The 23,578-nt window shown below is 50.6% G+C and overlaps 1 protein-coding gene across 1 annotated transcript in view; it reads right to left on the bottom strand.

Annotated features, from left to right (window-relative positions):
• Nucleotides 1-23,578, bottom strand: part of LOC144820278 (uncharacterized) — a 988,894-nt gene that overhangs the window by 548,731 nt on the left and 416,585 nt on the right. Inside the window, exon 14 of the mRNA XM_078677866.1 lies at nucleotides 2,419-2,643. Coding sequence (XP_078533992.1) covers nucleotides 2,419-2,643 — 225 coding nt within the window. The remainder of the gene's footprint in view (nucleotides 1-2,418; nucleotides 2,644-23,578) is intronic.

Genomic DNA, 23,578 nt, shown 5'->3' with positions numbered 1-23,578 from the left:
CCGTAGTTTGTATTTAACTCTCAGCTGCAGGTCGAGGCAAGTTTCCCACCCCTTGGCTGGTTCCTCCGGTCTTCCCCCCCCCCCTCCTCACCCTTGTCCACAGTGTCAGGAGCTTGTGCACATTTCCTGCTCCCCTGCGTATTTACCGGTGTCATGCAAACTTTTCCCTCAAACCCTTGCCTCTCCTGGGACACCGAACACTCCCCAGCTACAGCTCCAACTACCTCACCTTGTTGGCGCTGGATTAACCCATCTCAAGGTAAACTAATGGCTCCCCGAAGGCAGATCCTGCCTGTGGCCCTCCTGCTGCGCTCGATGCGTGCGGCTGCCTCACCCCACAGCAGAGAGCCTTCCGGGCTCTGAAAGTCCGCAACACTCCTCGGTTACCGATGGGTCTCTTGGGCTGCCCACATGAACGCAGAGGACAAGTCGTAAAAGGCAGGGTAAGTGCATTTTTTCTTGATTCAGTGCATCCCCAAGCCATCCGCATATCTTATCAGCGCATTTCCAGTGTCGTCACTTGCGGGCGTTTCCTTACATCGCTAAACCACCAAGGCAGGTGGAGAGCTCCCGACTGGACTTGGTAGCCGGCCGCCATGTTCTCCCCTTTCTGTACAAAGTTGTAGAGAAGTACGGGTTGGGAGAGTAATTCAGTAGGGTTTTAAAAGTGATCTATAAAAGTCCATCTGCCAGGATAATGGTAAAGCAAACCTCACACAGAAGATAGACATTTCAAGAGGTACAAGGCAGGGCTGCCCCCTCTCCCTGGTTCTTTTCGATCTCTACATGGGACCTCTTGCCAGTAAAGTCAGGGCTAGTAAACAGATCCTGCCGTTTGAATTTTAGGGATAGGAGAAGACGGTAGCTCTGTATGCTGATGATCTGATGGTATTTACAACAAATCTGTCACTCACTTCCAATATTCTCAGACATCTTGGACAAGTTTGGAGAGGTCTCAGGCTACCAGATAAATTGGCAAATAACCGAAGTCATGGAGTAGAACTCTCAGAGTAATAGTCCCTGGTAAAGGAATCGAGAAGATATTTGGGTAATATGGTGTCAAAGAATTTAGAGGATGTGGCACAGGTGAATTTTGAGAAGACAGCAAATGAGACTAAGAAATTATTAAAATCTTGGTCAGGGCTCCCACTCATTTTTGGGAAGATCGAACATCCTAAAGATGTCCACATTACCAAATTGTACTTTTGTTTGCTTCAATACCCTTAGAATTTAAGAAAGTTTGGTTTGACAAACTGAAGGGAGTTTTGAGTAGTTTTATTTGGGCTTCTAAGGCAACCAGAATTGCGTGGAAGAAACTGCGCATGGGGAAACAGGGCGGAATCGCTAGCGTAGACGTGCTCAAATACTGTAATGCATTGCAGTTTAAAGCAATAACAATTCTACTTCAAGGACATCAAAAGTACTCTCCGTATTTACAAGCTATGACCCAGCTAGAGGGGGACGTTTTTTTTTATAAATGCAAAATCAGAATTTTTTCAAAAAGTGAAGTTGAAGATACTTCTAGCAGCATGTAAACTCTGGTATAAAATAAGGAGAGTCGAAGGAATCCCTATTATAGTAGCCATACCCCAATATGAGGATGCTCGGGGACCCCTGATTGCTATAGACTGAAATTTGACAAAGGCCAAAAAATCATTAACTTTCTTGCGTACGGAGAGCTTTGCATGCCCCTACTACGGATGAAGGAGAAAATCACAGGTGCAGCCTCCTAGATATCTCAGAGTTAAATATTTGATGGTGAGATTTTGTAATCACGGCTTTGAGTGCCACAAAGGCAAAACCCAACTTCCACACAATTTTGGTATACTGAGGACCATAAAACTGGATGACACTCAGCAGCGGTTAGAAACGCCAGAAATGTGAAATGAAGCATTACAGTCATCCATTCATTGAAGAACCACTGTATTACCCAAAATCTCCCACCAGCCAAATAGGTGGACATTCTGCCTTCTGCTAAGAATCCTTAGGGATCAGGAACCAGAAAGCTCATGAGGCCAGGTAGAATATATAGGCCGGATGTCACCACTGTGCAAAGGAGCAATTTTGCCCTGAAAGAATGGAACATGCACCACATTTGCTCAGCTCAACATATTTTTTGCACTGCTATTCTGTATACAAGTCAACATAGATATGTTTTACAATAAATCACTTCAGGTGCACTGGAAAAACAACTGTTCCAGTGTGCTAAGAAATGGAGAGCACGTTAAAAATCAGCAGAGCCACATTTAAAGGACCGAATACGATGAGTGGGATAAAAAAAACTTGATTACGAGGGTGTGGTTTGTAAAGACAACCGACCTAAAATAAAATTCTAAAAGTGCTTCAGGGTGTCAAAATAAGAAAAGCCAGAAACAAGCAAGAGACTGCATGTAAGCAGCACAAAAACAGCAACGTTACCTGCACCACCGGTTGGCAGCACTTGAACACTTCCTAGCAAGCCCGATGAACGCATGAGCTGGCCACTGGTATCCGTCCAATAGACCAGATTTCTTTTCCAATCGACGTCCATTAATTTGAGATCTTTTGATAATTCCTGCACCAGTGTCATCTTCACGTCGTCTCTCGGGAATCCAACTTCAAGCATTTTGATTTTCTTACCACTAGCAAACACGATCTTCATATCTGTGGAGGCAAAGATGCAGCTATGGTAAAAGTATTCTATGAGAATTAAGGCTGCAACATTGTCCTGGATTTGATGTATCCACTGGCTTGGCTCTAAAAACTTATTTTTATAAATAATTTTTATTTGCGTTTAACACTTAAACATTTCAACCACGTCAGACAATTAAGGTTCCATTATGCTGCATAACATCAACATTTGAGATTCAGGCAACACAATTACACATTTCCTATGGGATACTCCCCGGTGTGAGGAATTTGACGTGTTATGGGAAGTCGTGAGAGTGAATGAGCAAGGATACATTGCATGAGTCTCTTCTCGGGTGTGTATGGCCAACGCAGGGGTCATGAACAGAAATAGAAGAGGTGTGGGGGGGGGGGAAGGGGACAGGGCGGGGAGCGAATTTGTTGGAACTCATATTGGATCCAGAGAGTGCATCAAACCTGTGTGTTGTTAAGTGGGGGGGAGGCACTTCACGCGTGTAGAGGGAGACTCAGGGGTACATGGCGGTGGTGTAATCACAGCAGTTGGAGCCTACTCAGGGGGGGGGGGGGGGTGTACCAATCGACCTACTTGCGAGGGACCTGGGGTCTAAAGGGTGGCGCCTTTAAATTCACCCAACAGCTGAAAGTGCAGGAGGAGACCAAACCCATTGTGGGGAGCCACTGGACCTCATTATGGAGCAGGTCTTCCTCTGCTGCGCCCCATTTGCATAGGGCACCTCTCCAGCCCTCTATTGGCGGAGGTAGTGGTGAGCGCCAGAGTAGTGTGATGGTGCGTTTTGCCAGCAGTAGTGAGAGGGCTGCGAACCGCAATTTGTACTTGTGTTGCTTTCTACTCCTAAAAACGCCATGGGAGCATGCCTTTCAGGAGGAGGTATCGGATAGCCTGGTGACCTCCCAATAGTGCATCATGCACAGAATGAAGGGCAAGGTATGACAGCATGTGCATAAACATGTCATCCAGCGTACGGCAGTAGGGGCATTCAAACTGTGCATCTGGAAAATGGCGGTGTAAGTGCCCTGCTGTTAGGTATGCCCTGTGTAGTATGAACTGTATATTTGTTAAAACGTGCGTTACGGGAGACTTTCTTCAGAAATTCAAGGGCAAGTTTCCACTCCTCATGCAGGGCCCGCCTGAATTCCTCCTCATTTGAGGCGAAGGGGAGATATAGCGGCCAAGTTCAATTTAGAACCAGGTGATGAGGTGGCATCCTGGTCCCAGAGTTCGAATTGTCTGCAGGACCAGGTGCGTCTCAGGTTTCCCTGTGGAAAGGTCCCAGAGGGCCCCACGTGTGAAGGAGCCATCAGAGGAGTAGGAACTGTCCTGGTGGCAGCTCTGTTCAGCTAGTTGGGCAAAAGGGGGTGGGTCACGCCACAAAAAGGTCATTCACCTGGTGGAAAGAACGTGCAGTCCAAATCCGGAGGTCCTCTGCATTGTAATAGTCTCGCTTCCGTGCGGGCCGACCATAGGTAGGTCATGGGTTTATAGGGGAACAGTCCGAGAGGTGATGGATCCTGGACATACACGTGTGCGCCTCTGCACCATGCAGGGGCTAAGTAGCCACAGAGTGGGAGCCTGGAAGGAGTAGTCGCCTGAGCAGGAGTGGACAAGGGGCCTGCCTTTTCAGAGGCTTAACCTAGTAACATCCAGCCGTCCAATGAGAAGGCAACTGTAGTTGTGCTGCCAAGTAGTACACCTCAAAGGATGGTGCCCGAAACCCCCCTGGTCAGCTGGCAACTACAATTTGGATAGCGCCACTAGACAGCGACCAGACGCCCCCCAAGACAATTGTGATGAGGAAGGAGGAAAGTTTGTTAAAGGGGCGGGGACCACTGGGAGGTTCAGCTTGGCTCTAAAACGTGTACATTTTTTATTTTTTTAGTTTCCACAAACCGCGTCTCTATGGGCCCTATTCACAATATTCTGATTTGAATTAATCCGGATGAGCACAAAGCATCTCACACCTGTCATCCTTTCACTGACAATGCCCGGAGTAGTAGAGCTCGCAACACATGCAACTAAGTCAGCGTCACTGGACTAGGCATGTTCTGTCTTCTTGTGGTTACATTTACGAATACTGAATTTCTTGGATAACCTTTATGCAGTTTGCCCGTTAAGTTACACATTTACTTTACACACAGGAGTTCACATAGATGCGAGCAATGCGACAAATTCTGTATTTAAGCAATCATTCAATGTCGCAGTTGAGGCAACAGCATCATTTGGTCAGGCCGTGGACTCCAAGAAACTCCACTTCACATTTTACTTTGAGAACGTAATACTTATATGTTAGCGTGTTAAATTCTTTAAGATTTAAGAAAATTCATCACTTCGAAGCATGCCTTTTAGGATAAAATGTTAAGTGGGTTGGGGGGGTGGGGGGGACATACTGAGCAGCAACATTCAGTATTGTCCCCCAAAATCAAATAGCATTTCACTTAATTCCCTAACGGGTCAGTGAGGTGGACCGAGTATTTACAACAGTCTTACCACATCTGCCATGGAAGGAACGCTTGGAGAAAAGTAACCTAATTCAGAGGGAAATTGGCAGGCAGGTCCAACTGCTGTACTGGCGTTGCAAATACTTTAGGGTTGCGCAGAATTTAATTTCCTTCTCTGGATGGAAATTAGAAACTCCAGAGCCGTAACCTTGGGGGTCCCGGTTTCAACATTTGACTGACCTTGTATGTCTTTCCACAAGATTCATGTCAGAAGTGCTGCAGTAGATGCTCTGAATATATTAATCGTCATCTGTTTCTTTATTTCGGTTATTAACCATAAAAGAACACAGGTATGTACAAATCAGATCAAAACATTTAAAAATAATTAAAAAAGAACAGTTTTCTGTTTTTTTTTTTTAAATGCTTGAGAAAAAAATAATGAGTAGGAGGTCAGTCACATTACCAGATCTCTAGCTTTGTACCTTGAGAAAATTCGCCCTTTCCCATCACATTGAACTTAAGAAACGCAAGACCGCATTGACAATCTGAGTCTATGTGCTTCCATGCAGTGCGTAGTGCCGAGATTCCTACACAACTGAACCAACCATCTGAGTCTTATCAAGCAGTAACCTTGATAAAAAAAAAAAAGAACACATGGAGTTCGGTCTCCTCGCCCATGTTACAAGCTGGGCACCCCACTGGGGTACCACTAGTCAATTTGTGGGTAAAGGCACGCAAAGGAAGGCAATTGTGCCGAAACTGCACATAGTTTCCTGCCTAGTACCGGACGAATTTTGTCGAGGCATGGCTCCAGCTTGTACGTGTCGAACAAGTTACTTACCTTCGGTAACGATATATCTGTAAGAAACAGTAGTTAGTATTAGATTCCTTACCTTAGAATATCCCCAGGCGTCAGTCTGGATCCGGAAACTTTTGCGTAGCAGTACCCCTGCGCGTCGGTAGGCGTCGTCTGCAGGCGTCCCCTGCGGCTCCGCGTCGTCGGCGTCGTGCGCCGTGATGACGTCGCTGGAGTATATAGACGCCGCCTCCGCGCGCTGACGTCAGTTCTTTGCACACAGCTTTTCCGCGCCAGAACACGCAGAGCCATGTGAGAACACTGGTGCCATTTGAAACTAGGGCCCTGAAAGGGATGTCCTTAACCCTAGGTATCAGTTCGCAGAACGGGGAGGATGGGTGGGGCGGTAAGGAATCTAATACTAACTACTGTTTCTTACAGATATATCGTTACCGAAGGTAAGTAACTTGTTCATCTGAAAGAAACAGGTTAGTATTAGATTCCTTACCTTAGAATAGATACCCCAGCAATACCAACCCCGGTGGTGGGTCTGCGAACCAATACAATCCTACACCAGAAAATCCTGGAGGACCGAACGGCCAAAGAAGCCTTCCCTCCGGACTTGACTGTCCAGGCAGTAATGCCTCGCAAAGGTGTGCAGCGAGGCCCACGTAGCCGCCTGGCAAATGTCCTGCAAAGGGACTCCCCGACCCAGGGCAGTAGTAGCCGCCGTGGCCCGAGTGGAATGGGCCCTCAGCCCAACAGGAGGCTCCTTCCGAGCCAAAGAGTAGCATGCTTTGATGCACAGGACGACCCACCGAGAGATGGTTCGTTTCTGTACCGCCCTTCCCTTCTTCTCACCCACGTAGCCAACAAACAGTTGGTCATCCACCCGGAACTGGCGTGTGCGATCCATATAAAATGAAAGCGCACGTTTTGGGTCCAGACGATGGAGCCGCTCTTCATCTTTTGAAGGATGCGGAGGCGGGAAGAAGGAGGGTAAGGTGATGGACTGCCCGATGTGAAAAGCAGAAACTACTTTGGGCAGGAAAGAAGGTCTAGTCCTAAGAACCACCTTGTCAGGATGAACGGACAAGAAAGGAGGTTTAACAGAAAGAGCCTGGAGCTCACTCACTCTCCTGGCAGAGGTGATGGCAACCAGGAAGGCCGTCTTTAAGGTGAGAAGACGGAGAGGACAGGAATGAAGTGGCTCAAAGGGAGCACACATCAAGAATGTCAGAACCAGGTTCAAGTCCCACTGAGGCATCACGAACGGAACAGGTGGATACATGTGCGTGATGCCTTTCAAGAATCTCAGTACAATAGGGGACTTGAATAAAGATGGCTGATCAGGTAGCCTTAAGAAGGCGGAAAGGGCAGAAAGGTAGCCCTTGATAGTGCCCAGAGCAGAGCCCTGCTGGGCAAGAGAAAGGAGGAAGAGGAGAACCTCAGAAAGGGGAGCAGAGAGAGGGTCCACAGCCTTTGCTGTGCACCATGCCACAAATCTGTTCCACCGGCAGGCGTATACCGACTTTGTGGAGGGACGCCTGGCTGCCAGAATCACATCACAGACTTCAGGAGGCAAGTCGAATGGCCTCAACTGTCGCCGCTCAATCTCCACGCATGGAGGTGGAGGCTGGACAGGTTCGGGTGGAGGACCGTCCCCTGCTGCTGCGACAGAAGGTCCTCCTGAAGGGGCAGGCGGATCGAGGGACCGACTGACATGCTGAGTAGCTCGGGATACCAGTACCTTCGAGCCCAGTCCGGAGCCACAAGGATAACTTGGGCCCGGTCGCGCCTGATCTTCAGCACTCTGGGCAGAAGTGGTATAGGCGGAAAGGCGTACAACAGACCGCAACTCCACTCGCGCCGAAAGGCGTCGCCGAGCGAGTGCCGTCTTGGAAACTCCAACGCGCAGAACTGATGACATTGCGCGTTCTCTTCTGTGGCGAATAGATCTAACCAAGGCTCTCCCCATTGCAGAAAGAGGCCTCTCGCCACGTCCGAGTTCAGACGCCATTCGTGATCCACCGAGCACCGACGGCTGAGTTCGTCCGCCCTGGCGTTCAGAGAACCTGCCAGGTGTTGAACCGTCAGAGTCACGCCCTGACGTTCCAGCCATTGCCAGAGACGCAGGGCCTCCTGGCAAAGGGTCCACGACCCCACACCGCCCTGTTTGTTGCAGTACCACATGGCGGTGGTGTTGTCCGTGAACACCTGCACTACACTCCCGTTGACAAAGGGGAGGAATGCCTTCAGTGCTAGGCGAATCGCCCGCAGCTCCAACATGTTGATATGGAGCCGGGACTCCGCCGGAGACCAGATGCCTCTGATCTCCGCCTCTCCCAAGTGGCCACCCCAGCCCTGGAGGGACGCGTCCGTCACAACCACGTGCTCCGTTTGGGGAAGGGAGAGGGATCTGCCTCTGACCCAATCGCGGTCCTGGAGCCACCACTGCAACTGTCTCGCAGTGCCCTCCGAGATCAGGACATGGTCGGAAAGGTTGCCCTGATGCTGGGCCCACTGAAACTTCAGGTCCCACTGCAGAGCCCGCATCCGCCACCTGGCGTGATGCACCAGAAGGATGCAGGAGGCCATCAGCCCCAGAAGCCGCAGCGTCAACCTGACCGAAACCCGGGATAAAGGCTGAAAGATGGGAATCAAGGCCTGAATATTCCGGACCCGCCGTTCCGGAGGATAAACCCGAAACTGCGCCGAGTCGAGAACCGCTCCAATGAAAAGGAGCTTTTGAGAGGGACACAGGTGGGATTTCGGCACATTGATGGAAAACCCCAGCTCGTGCAGGAGGTCTGCCGTCACCTGAAGGTGGTGGACGACTGTTTGGGGCGAGCCCGCCTTCAACAACCAGTCGTCGAGGTAGGGGAAGACTGAAACCCCTAACCGGCGCAGATGAGCTGCGACCACCGCCATCACTTTCGTGAACACCCGTGGGGCGCTGGTAAGGCCGAATGGGAGCACGATAAACTGAAAGTGCTCGTGGCCTACCGTGAACCGCAGGTAACGCCGATGGGCCGGCAGGACGGGGATGTGAAAATACGCATCCTGCAAGTCCAACGCTACCATCCAGTCTTGTGGGTCTAGAGCAGCCAAGACCTGAGCCAAAGTCAACATCTTGAACTTCTCCTTCCGGAGGAAGCCGTTGACGTTCCGTAGGTCCAAGATAGGACGTAGGCCCCCTTTGTCCTTCTTGGGTACCAGAAAGTAGTGGGAGTAGCAACCACACCCTACTTCTGGCCCAGGAACGCGCTCGATGGCCCCCTTGGCCAAGAGGGCCGTAACTTCCTCCTGCAGAAGTGTCAAGTGGTCCCCCGACACACGGTGGTTCTGCTGTGGCATGGCTGGAGGAGTGGTCTCGAAGGGGAGGGAGTAGCCCCTTCGGACGAGCTGCAGCACCCACCTGTCCGACGTGATAGTGCGCCAGCGGGAGTGGTGATGTTGAACCCTGCCACCCACTGGCGTCACATGGGCCCGAAAGCTCGGACTAGGAGGATTTGGAGGCTGCTGCGGGGGGAGGTGTGGACTGACCTCGCCGCTGTCCCCGACCGCCACCACGGCGGAATCCACGGCCGCCACCGCGTTGAGGAGCGTTCTGCGGTGCGTGGCTGGCAGCACGTGTGGGACCGCCCCTTCCGTGGCCACGAAAGGAGCGAAACGAACCAGTTTGCTGGCGCTGGGTCGAGAGACCCAAGGACTTGGCCGTGACCCTGGAGTCCTTGAAGCGCTCAAGCGCGTTGTCCGCTTTGTCGCCAAACAGGCGACTGCCATCGAATGGCATGTCCATCAAGGCATTCTGGACATCCGGCGAGAAGTTGGCGGATCTCAGCCAAGCATGGCGACGAAACGCCACCGTCGTGGACATCGCTCTGCCCAGCGAGTCGGTCGTGTCAAGACCACACCGTATGGAATACCTCGCCGCGTCTCGGCCTTCAACCAAAGCCTGGCCGAGTTTGTCCCGTACCTCCTGCGGGCATTGCGGCAGGCACTCTGCGACCGTATCCCACAGAGAGTGGGTGTAGCGGCCCATGAGGCATGCGGTGTTGCAAGACCGCAGCCCCAGACTCAGAGACGAGAAGACCTTCTTGCCATACTGGTCGTACCGCTTAGATTCCCGATCGGGCGGGGCCGACGGGAATGCAGACTGGGAAGTGGAGGCCTGGATCACCAGACTCTCAGGGGAGGGAGGAGTGGACAGGAAGGCAGGGTCGTCCGCACACGGACGGTGGCGCCTGGCAACGTTCCGATCAACAGGTGAACCGGAAGCGGGCCTGGACCACGTGCCCAAAAGGACATCCGTCAAGGCGTCATTAAACGGCAGCAGAGGCTCCTGTGGGCATGACTGCGGTTTGAATACCTCGGTGAGGAGGTTAGGCTTCACCTTAGCGACGGGGAGCTCAAGGCTCAAGGCCTTGGCAGCCCTCATCAGTACCACCGAATAGGCAGCCCCAGCCTCCGACGCCACAGTGGGAGGCGAGACAAACCCAGGGTTAGGCGATTTGTCCAGACCACTGGCATCACCCAAGTCACCTGCCCAGTCCACGTCGTACTGGCATTCTCGTGACAGATGGTCCTCAGACCCCTCCCAACCCTCTCCATAATCGTCCTCATCGCCATAGTTTGAGTCAACGATATAGACCGGCTCCTCGGAGCCAATGGGCCCCAACGGCGCCGGACTCCGCGTCGGACGATGCCGGTCCGACTCCGCGTCCGGATTCGGAGAGGGAATGGGGGTGGCGGCGCCGGCGCCCCGACGCCGGCCGGAACCGACGTCGGAGTCACGGCGCCGCGCGGAGGCGGCACCACGGGGTGCCCCGATGGAATCGGCGCCGGAGAGGCCGGTTGACCAGCCGGCGACGACCCTGAAGGGCCCAGCGGCGCCGGGGCCGGAACCGCCGGCGGCGTCGGGGCAGGTGCACCCGAACCGCTCGGGCCCCCAGACGGGACCGACGGGCCCGCAGGCCCCGCCGGAGGAGACAGCGCCCTCATGGCCATGAGGAACTCCTCAATCTCCTCGCGCGACGTGCCTTCCCCAGGGACCGACAGGTAGGGGGCAGACGGCGTCGGCGACCCACGCGGGGCCACGGGGGTGGGGCCACCCGAACCCCCGGCCGCATCACGCGGGCGTCGGGGGGAGTCGGGGGTACAATGACGACGCCCCGACTTCTTGTGTCGCTTACCTGAGGAACCGGAGGAATGGTGACGACTTCCGGAGCGCTCGTGGCGGCTCCGTGACCGTTCTCTCGACCGCTCCCTCGACCTCCGTCCGGACCGGGACTGCTCTCGACGCGGGGCAGACACCCGGAGCTCGAGTAGCTTGCGGGACCACTCCCGTCTAGCCTTACTCGTCAAGGCCAGGCAGTCGACGCAGGACTCCACGTCGTGGTCCGCGCCCAGACACCGGAGGCAGAGTCGATGGTGGTCGGTGACCGACATCAGGCGGTCGCACCCGTCACAACTTTTAAAACCGGGCATCCTACCGGCACCTGAAAGAGTTAGAGTTATCAAAAACTTAGGTCAAAAGACCGGAGTACTGCTCTTCGGATCTGCGCTAACTGGCGCGGAAAAAAGAAGAACTGACGTCAGCGCGCGGAGGCGGCGTCTATATACTCCAGCGACGTCATCACGGCGCACAACGCCGACGACGCGGAGCCGCAGGGGACGCCTGCAGACGACGCCTACCGACGCGCAGGGGTACTGCTACGCAAAAGTTTCCGGATCCAGACTGACGCCTGGGGATATTGTAAGGTAAGGAATCTAATACTAACCTGTTTCTTTCAGATCTTATTGTCCAGAAAATGCGTTGAGAGAAGCAAGAGTTGATGCTTCATGGAGTATAGCTAATTTCCCACCCCAATAACTAGAAGTTCGCTGTTTACGCGAAGTTCTCAAGCATGCTGTGTCGGGATTGTCCCTGAGGTCATTTAGCCCAATTGCACACATGCCTTCCCTAATGTGTGTGAGCCATGGCAGCTTTTCTGAGCCGGGGAGTCCAAAAATTTCTAAGAGCTTTGATCTATGCTCTGCAAGGTCCGGTATCACCCAGAGGCGCCGCCAAAAGAGTAAAGGCCTGCAGCCAATTTCCTCTGCGATGGATCTCGCCCCTAGGTCCATACGCAGTGGAATCAAAGGGGAACCTGCAGGTAGTCCAAGTAGTTGCCTGAGAAAATTATTCTCAGTTTTAACAATGGGACTGAGGTTTGAATGCCCCCATAGTTCAGCCCCATATAGGGCAGCACTCCTAGCCTGTGTTTTATATAACTCCAAGACTGAGCTCTCTGGTTTGTGAAACTACTTTCTAAAAATGTGGCCACGCCACCTGTAGTCTGGACCAATTTAAGGTTTGACTTGTCTATTTGTGGCCCCCAGGTCATGTTTTCTGAGAGTGTCAAGCCCAAATAGACAAATTCAGATACCCGCTCCAGGGGAGTGCCATTCATACATGGGTTGGGGCGGGTTGTTTTACTGGGGTTGAAGACCATGAATTTGTTTTTTTGGATATTAATCGCCAATCCCCTAGTCTTCCAAAACTCCCAGAACCCATCTAAAATTCTCTGAATACCCATAGGAGACTTCGAGAGGAGAAGGGTATCGTCTGCGAACATCATGGCCAGGATTTGCTTTTGCGCTATTTATGGAGCATCTATAACCTTACAGGCTTTCAGCTCACAAAAGACCATTTATGTAAATGCATAACAAAGTAGGGGAGAGTACACAACCCGGTCTTACTCCCCTGTTTACAGGGAAGGGCTGCGTAAGTTCCCAGTTTTTCCCATACCTGATTTGGGCGTAGCTTCCATTATGTGACCTCAGTATGTTTAAAAGGTAATGGGGGATTCCTAATTCTCTCAAAACCCTCCACAAAGCATCTTTGGGTACCAGGTCGAATGTACTCTAAAGATCAACAAAGACCAGGTGCAGGCAACCCCCTTGTAGATGGACTATTTTCCAATAGAGAAGCTGGTGCCTGAAAATTTGGTCAATTGTTGATGTTTTTCCCCTAAAACGGGCCTGCAGAGGGGTCAGGATGTTTTGTTCCTGCAACCAAGATTGCAACCGGTCTAATATGATCCTGGCGAATACTTTTGGTGAGACGTCTATCAAGCTGATTGGTCTATAGTTTGTAGGTAGTAATGGTGATCCTTTTTATATACCGTGAGGATCTCAGCACCAAGCCATGTTGAAGGAAGAACCATTCCCTGCATAATGGCATTAAAGACCACCCAAAAATAAGGACCCCAGATCTTATGTTCTGCCGGATACAAATCCCCTGGTATCTTGTCCAGGCCAGCTGGTGACTTCTGTCAGAGTGACCTCAGAAAGAGATCTCAGACACCGAGGGAGTCAGATTTACAAGTGTCTGGCTACCAGCCACATCATGCGGAGCATAAAGCACTAGAAAATGCTCTCCAGCTATCAGCCGCTATATTTGGTTTGAAGGCCCCATGTCCTTTATTGCTACCTGAAGATCTAATGCTCCAGAAGGTTTTCATATCTTAGGCCTCCAGAGCCATTTTCAGACTAGTTCACTGTTCCATTTCCCATGTGGTTTGGCAGATAAGATTGTGCTTTTATATAGGGACCTGACTGATTTTACTGCGATGTTGCACTTTGTTTTTAGAGCCTCTATCAATGCCTTTTTGGTCTCCCGGCAACTATCATTACACCAGGATTGCTTTGGCTTCTTCCCGTGACCCCTGGTACATGCAGTCCAAAACACCTCCTCCAGCTTGTAGGTAGTAGACTCGTTAAGCTTTGCAACCTCTAGGTTGGAAGCAGGAAGATCTCCAAGCTTCACAATTTCACATGGCGTCAAAATTTGGGTTAATGGCTTCAAACGAGAGCCATTTTTTTCATGCGATTTTTCTATCAATGCCCACCTGACTTTCCGCCTATTGTTTGTTAGGGTCGGTCGTTGATTAGCAGCGGATAATAGCGCCTGATTTTACCATTCAATAGCAGAGTGAGTGCTAGTAGTAAGGCATTATGATCACTGTCATGGCATGGCCAGACAGTGAATCCTTGGCCAGGGCCCATAAGCTTGTTTCTATTAAGATGTATAAGATGTAATCCAAGATGGATGAGTGACCAACTCTGTTGGTGTGATTACCCGGGGGGTGGGGGGGGGGGGGGGGGTTGAGTCCGAACTAAAGCCACCATTACAAGCTCGCAAGCAGTGCTTTAAAGTTAGCACTTTCATTTCCAGTGGCAGAGGTGTCCCGCCCTGATCGGAGAGATGTTAGTCTCATGAATAGCCCACAGCTCATCCTCCTCAGTGACAGGTGCACCTGTTAGATCTTTCAATGGTTCAAATTGACAGTGTAGGTCGCCACTCAGCACTACTAGAGCATGGTTTGGGAGGCCGGATAGCAGGATATCAAGATGATCTAGGGTTGATGATTCTTGACCAGTCTTCACCGGCCTTGAATAGACGTAGATTAGGGCGATTTTAAACTCTGATGTAAAAGTCAATGAGAGGCACAATATGTCTGGGGAGTTGGACGCCACAGGAGTAATCGTACATCCTAAATGACACCAGACCCACATACAGAGCCGGCCTGAGGGTCTACCTTGCCCCCTGGTCCAGCAGGTATGTAAAAGGAAGCAAAACCCATACAAGTTGATTTCTCTGTTGACCAGGATTCCTGGAACATATAGATGCCACAGGTATCTATAAACTCAGCCCAATCAGGGCAATATAGTTTGCTTTTAATACCTGCCACGTTCCAAGATACAGCCTTGAGATTTTTCAGTGCACTGAGATGGTCTAAGGGATGGCCCTGATCATGGGTCGCTAAATGAACTTCCATATCTAATAAAGTTACTTGGCTCATGCTCAGGGAATCGGTGGTTAACGTTATGTTTATCCCTCTGTCTAAGTTGCCAGGATTTTCCGAGATACCATTTAAGCAATTAGGGACATGGGGAGGTTTGTGGGAAAGAAGGTGTACTCCCTGTGTAATGGTGGTATATTTGGGCCTGGGAGTTACTAATGAAGCTTTGGACGGTTTGAATGAAAATTGGGTCGGGATATTCAATTACAGTGCTTTTAGTGAGGTTATTGTTTGGAGAGCCGATTAATGTTTCTTGGGGTCTAGAGCCCTTTCTACTATGAAATCACTCACATTCCAAGCAGGGTACCTGGTCGGCCGAAAATCAGTCAACCTCTTCCAAGGCCCCGAATCTATTTGCTAGGGGCAGATGAAAGATATGGGGTCGCAGTAGTAGGGGACCTTGTCCTATCAATGGACGTGTGTTGCCGATCGTTATATCTATATCTGGGATCATCCCTGCTGTCATAAGTGGATACAGGGGTGTAAAAATGAGTGAGCGGGAGGAGTCTGATACCGGAACCTGTGGATGAGTGACATTGGCTCAGATGCAAAAGATGTATAATGCGTGGGTTCCTAAAGTTGACTAGAACACCGTCCCCGCTAACATCTTTGGGTCTATTACCCACCCAGCTCACTACGTGTCATGAGTATTTCGACAGCATTATCAGAGATACATTGGTAATGTCTAACAAACAAGTGCAAGCACTTGTTTTTTAACTCAAGTTGGCTCTTTTTGACCTTTTAGGACTGGGATGCCAGTAAGGACAATAACGTAAGGAGTGGAGGCTGGTGGTAGGTTATTTGCGGGTAGGTCAGTCTTCTCCCACCCTCTCATTAACCTCACATTGTCAATAGTTTTCCCGGATGTACCCTCCTTCACAGGTGCCCTGCCCCCGACTTCGTTGCTCATATCATGATTTACTAGGCTCCGTCGGGGTAACAGTGGGGGCCCCACAGGGTGCGTTGGGCCTTTCTCTGTTCTCAGCAGTTCCGGGTGCTGTGGAGGCTGCACACACCTCTCTGGTCTCTAGCAGTTGTTGGAGGATTGGGTGTTTTCCCAGCAATGCAAGTACATAAATTAGAGAGTTGGTACAGTTGTGCATGTACATGGGCGAGTTACTCTTAATTTCTCGGATTTGAACTCTTAATGTTTCTAACATGGGAGCAGCCCAAACGGGTGGTATCAAGTCCATATGTTGATTTAGCACCTTGGGCGCAATCTGTTCTGACCCACCTCCCATATACTCCGGGGCTCCATCATTTGACTTCTTCCATTTAACCCCGGTGTGAGAAGTTGGCCTGGTATATGATGTCCACAGTTCTGTGGGCACCCTGTATCAGTCCAAACAATCCCTTATGGTGGTGGTTGTAAGTCAACCTTAAAGACAAGCTATCCTAGGGGTAGCATGGACTAAGCAGCCTAAAGGCTAAACTCAAGAGGACATGTGAAGCCAGTTGTTTTACCATGTACAATCCTGTAATATCAAATGAAAGGACCCCACACAAGTTATATATTATTAAAAATATATGTATTTATTCTTAGAATAATCCCCACTACTCTTTATGAGCAATGAAGCACAAGCGTTTAAATAAAAGCACAGTATAACAAACAAGTTGCACGTTTTAGATGAGGCCGGTGGCCACTCAAACCATATATCAATAAAGTGGTATAACAATCATTAATCGATTGGGGATAAGGCCTAGGGCCTTGTGAATTGCTGGGACTACACTGGACTAACCACAGTTAGGACGGGAGTAGCCCGCGTGATTCGGGTGCAGTGCGGGAAGCACGGCTTGCATCAATGTAAAGTCAATGGTGCGTAAAAGTTACAATGTTATTGCAAAAGGAGTCTTCCGACTGGACTAGGACTACCAAACTTTAGACTTAGGCCCTAGAGGTGTGTACCAGTGTGGGAACACCGGCGCTAGTAAGTTACCTCACCCACAGGACACGGGTGCACAGGTGCCAACCTGTGTCGGGTTTCGGCACGCAGTTCGATGGTGCCTGAGGATGAAGATGCTGCAGGCGTCCAGGAGAGCAGTGTCCGGTGCGATCCAAGGGTAGATCGAAGTTGAAGGGTACCTGAAAGCAGAGGGGACAGAGTCTGGGTCACTAGCCAGTGACCAGGAAGGAACCAGGAAGGAACCAGGCGATGTCGGGCGCAATCAGGTTGATGACTGGTGCCTTGTCTCCGCTGCCACGTGGACTCTGGGACACCGAGGATGTCCTGGAGTGGATCACGAGCTGTCCCAGGAAGGCTCTCGCTGTCGGCGGTGGCGGCTTCCGGATCGGAGTCAACAAACCTTGGCAAAGGCAACCCACGCAGGATTCGAAGATGGCGTTTCACTCGGACCAGCAAGGTCTGAGCGGGTGCTCCTTTTCAGAGGAGCGAGGGCCAGTCTGGAGCAACCAGACCAGCATTGTAAATTCAAAGGTTCATCGGTTCAAGGGCCACTAGCCAACGGGCAAGCGACCGGACCAACGCGTCGAGCAGGAAAATGCAGAAGGGCCCCACGCAGCACTCGTCGAGTGTAGAGGGGTGAGCTTCAATGCAAAAGCTGCTCGGGGCTGGAGCTTCTCACGCTCCAATGCACAGCTTCGAGGGGGCCTCGGATGCTGCACGGTCAGCACTTCCTAGTTACTTCAAGATGGCCGCTCCCACGCTTCAGGTTGCCTCCACGGGTCCCAGCTCTGCATGGACTGTGGATCGGGCTGTTGGAAGTCAGGAAAGCTGGCTCTTGTTGATCTGTCGCTCGAGTTCCGGCGGGAACTGCAACAAAGCAAACGTCGAGGTGCTGGATGGTGCCTGTTTGCACAGGGTGGTCACTCCTTGACCACAAGGGAGATTCTTCAGTCTTCTACGTCGAGTAGGATGTCGAAGGGTACAGAGTTTCGTTTCATAAGTTTCAGTCAGGATAATCTGATGTGCATTGGCACTGCTCCCACCTATATTCCAAATCTGGGGGCTGGATTATCTGCTAGGTCCCTCCTATGGGTGGGACCCAGGAAGGGGGTGGTTACACCCCTTTCCTTTGTCCAGTTTGCCGCCAGGACTGGGGCTGTATGGCCCCAGAACAGGTTTGACTGGAATCTGCCCAGTGACACCTTGTGTGCCCCAGGCAGTGTCTGGATTCATTCAACCCTCCCTGCTACAATCCACTATCTCCTGTCTGGGGTGGTGTAACACCTCCCTGTAACAGGAGATCCTTTCATCAAGCCTCCTCTGTCGAGTTTCGGTCAGCAGCAGGACGGCAGACCAGTGTCTGTGGCAGCAGCATCCATTTTGTGATGCTGGGGCTCTGGTTAAGATTAACCGCATTTGCAGTAAGTAACATGTCTTTTCCCTCTAGAAGGGTGGAATGCTACCCCCGTGGCCAGAATTGGCGAGGAGGTAGTATTCCAAAATGTATGACACCAAACATGACATGTTTTGATAAAGCCAAACCAAAGTTAGCATTAACCGCGAGGATTATAATGCACTTAAGAGTATATGGTATGGCAGTATCACTGGAAGAGCAGTAAGGAAATGGTTCCGAACACTGCAGACAGGCTCAGCTCATGCTAGAGCACCATCTCACATAAAACCAAGCACTCTGCCTCCAGGATTGTAAAGGCCTGCCATAGGAGTGACTGATAGGTATATATGTGTCCAGATATAGGTTTAGATATAGGTATACTATATCTAAGCAAGGGGTGATTACACCACCTTGCCCCAGCTGTGTGAACAGCCAGTTGTGTCGATTTAAGTACCAGCCAGGGGTGGCAAAAGATATGCTGCAGCCCCTGGTAGGCCTTGGATGCACCTATGCCCATGGCACCTATAGTGCACTGTACAGGGTCTGATAAGGTGTCCAGTACCAATTTGGTTATGCCCCTAGGGTGCATGGAGTCCATTTTAAGAGAGCAGATAGTTGGCCTGGGATCCTGCTAACCAGGGCCCCAGGCTAAGTCGAAAACCAGCTAAACACAAGGCAAAAAATCTAGGGTAACCATAGTCAGGTATCCACCTTCCTACTTAGCCCCCCCCCCCCACAACGAAAGGAGATAAGGCTATCCTTGACCAGGTAAGCCTATATTGCCTAAGTGGCCATATAAGGAAGTACCTGCACTAGCATGGTTACCCCCTGTCTCATGGTCCACTAAGCAATCCCTCACCCTAGGGGTATCAGAGGGTCTCCACCATAGGGAATCACTACCTTTGGTGTGTTTTGGCAAAGTTAAAGGCTGGTGTTGAGATGGAGTACTGAAGTGAGGCTCCACTAAATTAGGGCTCAGCTTCCTCCAATTCTCTTCCACCAGTTGGCAAGCGAGAATTGCCATCCCCTAGTGCGATTTGTGGGTGCCATGGTGGTGCCCTGCAAGAATATCAACGTGGGTGGTTGTGACCATTCATGCAGAGAAAATCTACTCTAGCGGCAGAAGCTGCGTCCTCTCGCATCCCCTGCTGTTCGTACAGATTTTTCAGCACGGAACAAGCACCCAGTGCAAACAAATCAGCGCAAACGTGCCAGTTCCGCCCACTCACAGAACTAAGGAATCTCATAGCTTTGGGACTACAAACCTCATGTCCAGAACATGAGATAAGAACACTTCTGGCCATGGGGACAGAGGTGCTTGTCCTGTCCATGGCCTCCTTGCTTTCATGGCGTAACTTTGCAAAGAAACCCTCACCCTCCTGTGTGGTGCAGCAGTCCACATACCCAAACACAAACTCGGTGCAAGCATGATCTGAGCAGGCCTCAGTGCCAGAGGGATGCAGCCTTGGAGATCCCAAGCAATCAAGAGGAGCAAGCTGCAGCTCTGCTGCTCACTACCTAGAAGTGTTCCAGTCCACTTCAGCCACCTATGGCCATCCAAATATGTGGCTACTTGAGACCAGACTGCATTGATAAGCAGAGAACATGTGGATGCACCACATTCAGAAAGTTTAAGCCATCAGAGATGGCAAAGGAATTGTTGGTCTTTTGGCCTACTCCACTATAAAGATTGTATGATCAGCTTTAGGCTTAATTTTGAGACTATAAGACCAGTAACAGATGGCATCTTTAACAGGTATCTTGTTGAGTACCTGAGGTCTTAGACCGGAGTCATGTGCACATTTTGCAGCTGGTATAGTACATGGCTTGCATTCAATCAATTCCCCTTAAACCCCTTTACATGTAATGCTGTACCTCTAGTCCCATTCCACACAAATGTTGGTGTAAACAATGGAGTATTAGTTGAAGGGGGGCGGGTGAATACACCTTAAGTTATACTCACAATCCTGGTCAGGGTGAACCAATAAAGTCACTACAGAAACCTGTGCTCAACCCTTGGGTAGCTTGGCACACTGTCAGGCTTAACTTAGACGCAATGTTAGAAGTATTTAGGCAGTACTCAAACAGAAATAAAGGGAAAACACAGGAAAAGTCACAAACAAATTTATAAAAATAAAATTTTAATACATAAAATGACACCAAAATGACAAATCCAATAAGCAGTCGATATATGATGATTTTTTAAAGTTTACATTAAAAATTGCACCAAAAAGCCAACTGCAATTAACTGGTCATGCTAGATCAGGTCAATGCCAAAGGTTGACCACAATGGATCGCAGGTAGGATACAGGGACCAGGTTCATTACACTGGAAAGCTTTCCTTTTGTGGCAAAAAAGTGGTAGTCTACTAGTTGTCAGGAGGGCAACCTGCATGCTAGATCTGAAGCAGGACTAGACAATGGAAGGTTGCTGAAGCACGGGGTCCCAGTGCAGTCATTGACAAAATCATGAAATCTCCAAGCGGGAAGGCCTCTATGTTGATTTGATGCTGCTCAAGCATTAGTCTTGATGAAGCCCACTTCATTTGGACTTAGAAACATTCCAGGAATTCAAATCTCCTTCAGCGGGGCAAACTAGCAAACTGAGGCAGACCGGAGAATAAGAAATGCGTTACTTACCTGTAACTGCAGTTATCCAGTATTAGTGTCTTTCATAGATTCACATGCCTGAATCATTCCCTGTCGTCGAGACGGGAGCCTCCGGTATATAAAAAAGTAATGTCCTAGAGACATACATAGAAAAGAATAGGCCTAAGGGTCTCACCTTAGTAGCCTATCCACGTCCTTTTGCAGGAAGGACCAAACAGAGCAGGCCCCAAGGGTCCCACCTTGGTGGCCTATCTGGGTCCTTTTGTAAAAAGGACCAAATAAAGAAAAAACAGCCAATCAGCTACTACCTCCTTCTAGAACCTTCCTGCTAGGAGCCCAAGTCTCTCAGATTTTCGTACGCACCAAGCTAGTTAGGCGTAAACTCATTAGAGAGAAAGGTGAGCCCTGCCAGGGGAGGTGGGAGGGTGCATGTGAATCTATGAAAGACACTAATACTGGATAACTGCAGTTACAGGTAACGCATTTCTTATCCAGTATTTGGGTGTCTTTCATAGATTCACATGCCTGAATCAGAGTAGCGAGCAATACATTATGCACATTCTGTATGTAACATCAGGTATGAGTATGTAGATAATACATATCACGTGACTATAAAGCACAAAATGCAATGGCATATAAATACAGTAAGAGAATGTGCATACCAGTAAAGGATGGAGGGATGTAGGAGGGCTCACCTCACTGGAATAGATGGCGAAGCACTGCTCGGCCCACTGCTGCATCCTTCATCAGCTCAGTATCCAGGCAGTAGTGCCTGGTGAAGGTGTGCGGGGACTTCCAGGTCGCCGCTCTGCAGATGTCCAGTATCGGCGCGAACAGCGCCGTGGACATGGCTCTCGTCGAATGAGCTTTGACTCGTGAGTCTAAAGGCCGTCCGGCCTTGTCGTGACAAAAGGGGATCGCAGAAGAGATCCATCTTGAGATACTCTGCTTTGACAGGGGCATGCCTAGCCGTGGTCTACTAAAGGCAACAAAGAGTTGGGATGACTTTCGGAAGTGTTGTGTCTTATCGATGTAGCATTTAAGACATCTCTTTAGATCTAGAGAATGTAGAGTTCTTTCGGCTGCAGTGGTAGGATTTGGAAAGAACGATCTAAGCACCACTGGTTCGTTAAGGTGGAAGTCCGAGGGGACTTTTGGAATGAAGCGAGGGTTAGTCCACAGAATGACTCTGTCCTCCCTGAATTGTAGAAAAGGATCCTGGATGGATAGAGCCTGCAATTCACTGACCCTTCTGGCAGAGGTTAGCGCCAGGAGGAGGGCCGTTTTCCAAGAGAGGAACTTGATCTCTGCTTTATGGATGGGTTCGAAGGGATGCTTCATTAGTTGATGAAGAACCACATTGAGGTGCCACGATGGAGGAATTGGTCGTGGAAAGGACCTGAATAGGCCTTTTAGGAATTGTTTGAGGAGTCTGTCCGCCCACAGAGATGGGCCCGTAGTAGTCCTTGTGAACCTTGAAATCGCCGCTAGATGCACTTTGATGGATGCATGTGCAAGGCCTGATTGCGCAAGATACAATAAGTATGGCAGCAGCTGCGGTGGAGTGGCATGGAAGGGGTGCAAGCCATGATCCACACACCAGGAACAGAATCGCTTCCATTTTAGTGAGTAGGTTTTGTTAGTGCTGTCAGCTCTAGCTTTCGCAAGGACATCTCTGCACTCCTGCGGGATGTTCAGGTGGCTGAATTTGCGGTATTCAGGAGCCAGGCTGACAACTTCAGAGAGCTCAGGTTCGGGTGGAGGACCTGCCCTTGGGACATCGTGATCAGGGCCGGAAACTGCTGCAGGCGAAGAGGGGGCCGGGCAGAGCGGCGATGAAGCTCCGTGAACCAGTGCTGCCTCGGCCAGGATGGAGCAATCAGGATCAGAGTGCAGGGTTCTGATTTCATCTTCCTGAGAACCCTGGGTATCAGTGGGAATGGCGGAAAGGCGTACGCAAATACGTTGCGCCATGCGATGGAAAATGCATTCCCGAGGGTTCCCGAGTGGTGATGCCTGCTTGCGAAGCTTGGGCATTTGGCGTCCGCCAAGACGTTGTCCTTGCCCGGGACGTACTCCGCTGTCAACGTTATTCCATGTTCCAGAAGCCAGTTCCAGATTCTTTGCGATTCTCGAGATAACGAGATCGAACGCGTCCCCCCCTGTTTGTTCAGGTAGTGCATCGTCGTGGTGTTGTCCGTCCTGACGAGCACTGGGGAGTTTCAAATGCGTGGTAGAAACGCCTGTAGAGCCAGGAAGACCGCTCTTAACTGCAACAGATTGATATGGAGCCTGGGTTCCCGTGTCGTCCATTTGCCGTTGATCTGGAGTTCCTGGAGGACTGCTCCCCAACCTTCCAGGGACGCGTCCGTAGTTATTACGTGTGGTTCTGCTGGGAGCAGGAACGGCAGACCCTTTGACAGATGGTTGAGTGATGTCCACCATTGTAAGTGATTGATAATGGGTCGAGTGACTCGTATGCGGTCCTCGAAAGAACCTGTGGCTTGTGTCCATTGCTTTGTCAGTTCCTCTTGGAGTGGACGCATTTTCAGGCGGCAGTGGGGAATGAGCAGTATGCATTAAGACATCATGCCGAGGAGGGACTTGAACGTGCGGACCGGAAGAGTCTTCCGCGAAGCCACTGCCTTGGCCAAGGAGATGAGTTTGACCTTTCTCTCCTGAGAGGGGAAAGCTTTGACACGCTCCGTGTCCAGAGTCGCTCCAAGGAACGTGATGACCTTGGTGGGTTCCAGAGTCGACTTGTCGGTGTTGAGGGTCAGTCCCAGGCGGTGGAAAATATCCAGACAGGCGCTGGAGGATGAGGCTGCGGCGGCCGCTGTTGGTGCCTTTACCAACCAGTCGTCCAGGTATGGAAACACCTGGTGGCCTTGCTGACGAAGGAATGCTGCCACGGGTGATAGGCATTTGGTAAATATCCTCGG

The sequence above is a fragment of the Lissotriton helveticus genome, chromosome 2_1, assembly GCF_964261635.1.
Source record: "Lissotriton helveticus chromosome 2_1, aLisHel1.1, whole genome shotgun sequence".
Classification (NCBI taxonomy): Eukaryota; Metazoa; Chordata; class Amphibia; order Caudata; family Salamandridae; genus Lissotriton; species Lissotriton helveticus.
The sequence above is the reverse complement of the archived record's forward strand: the minus strand, read 5'-3'. Positions and strand labels throughout refer to the sequence as shown.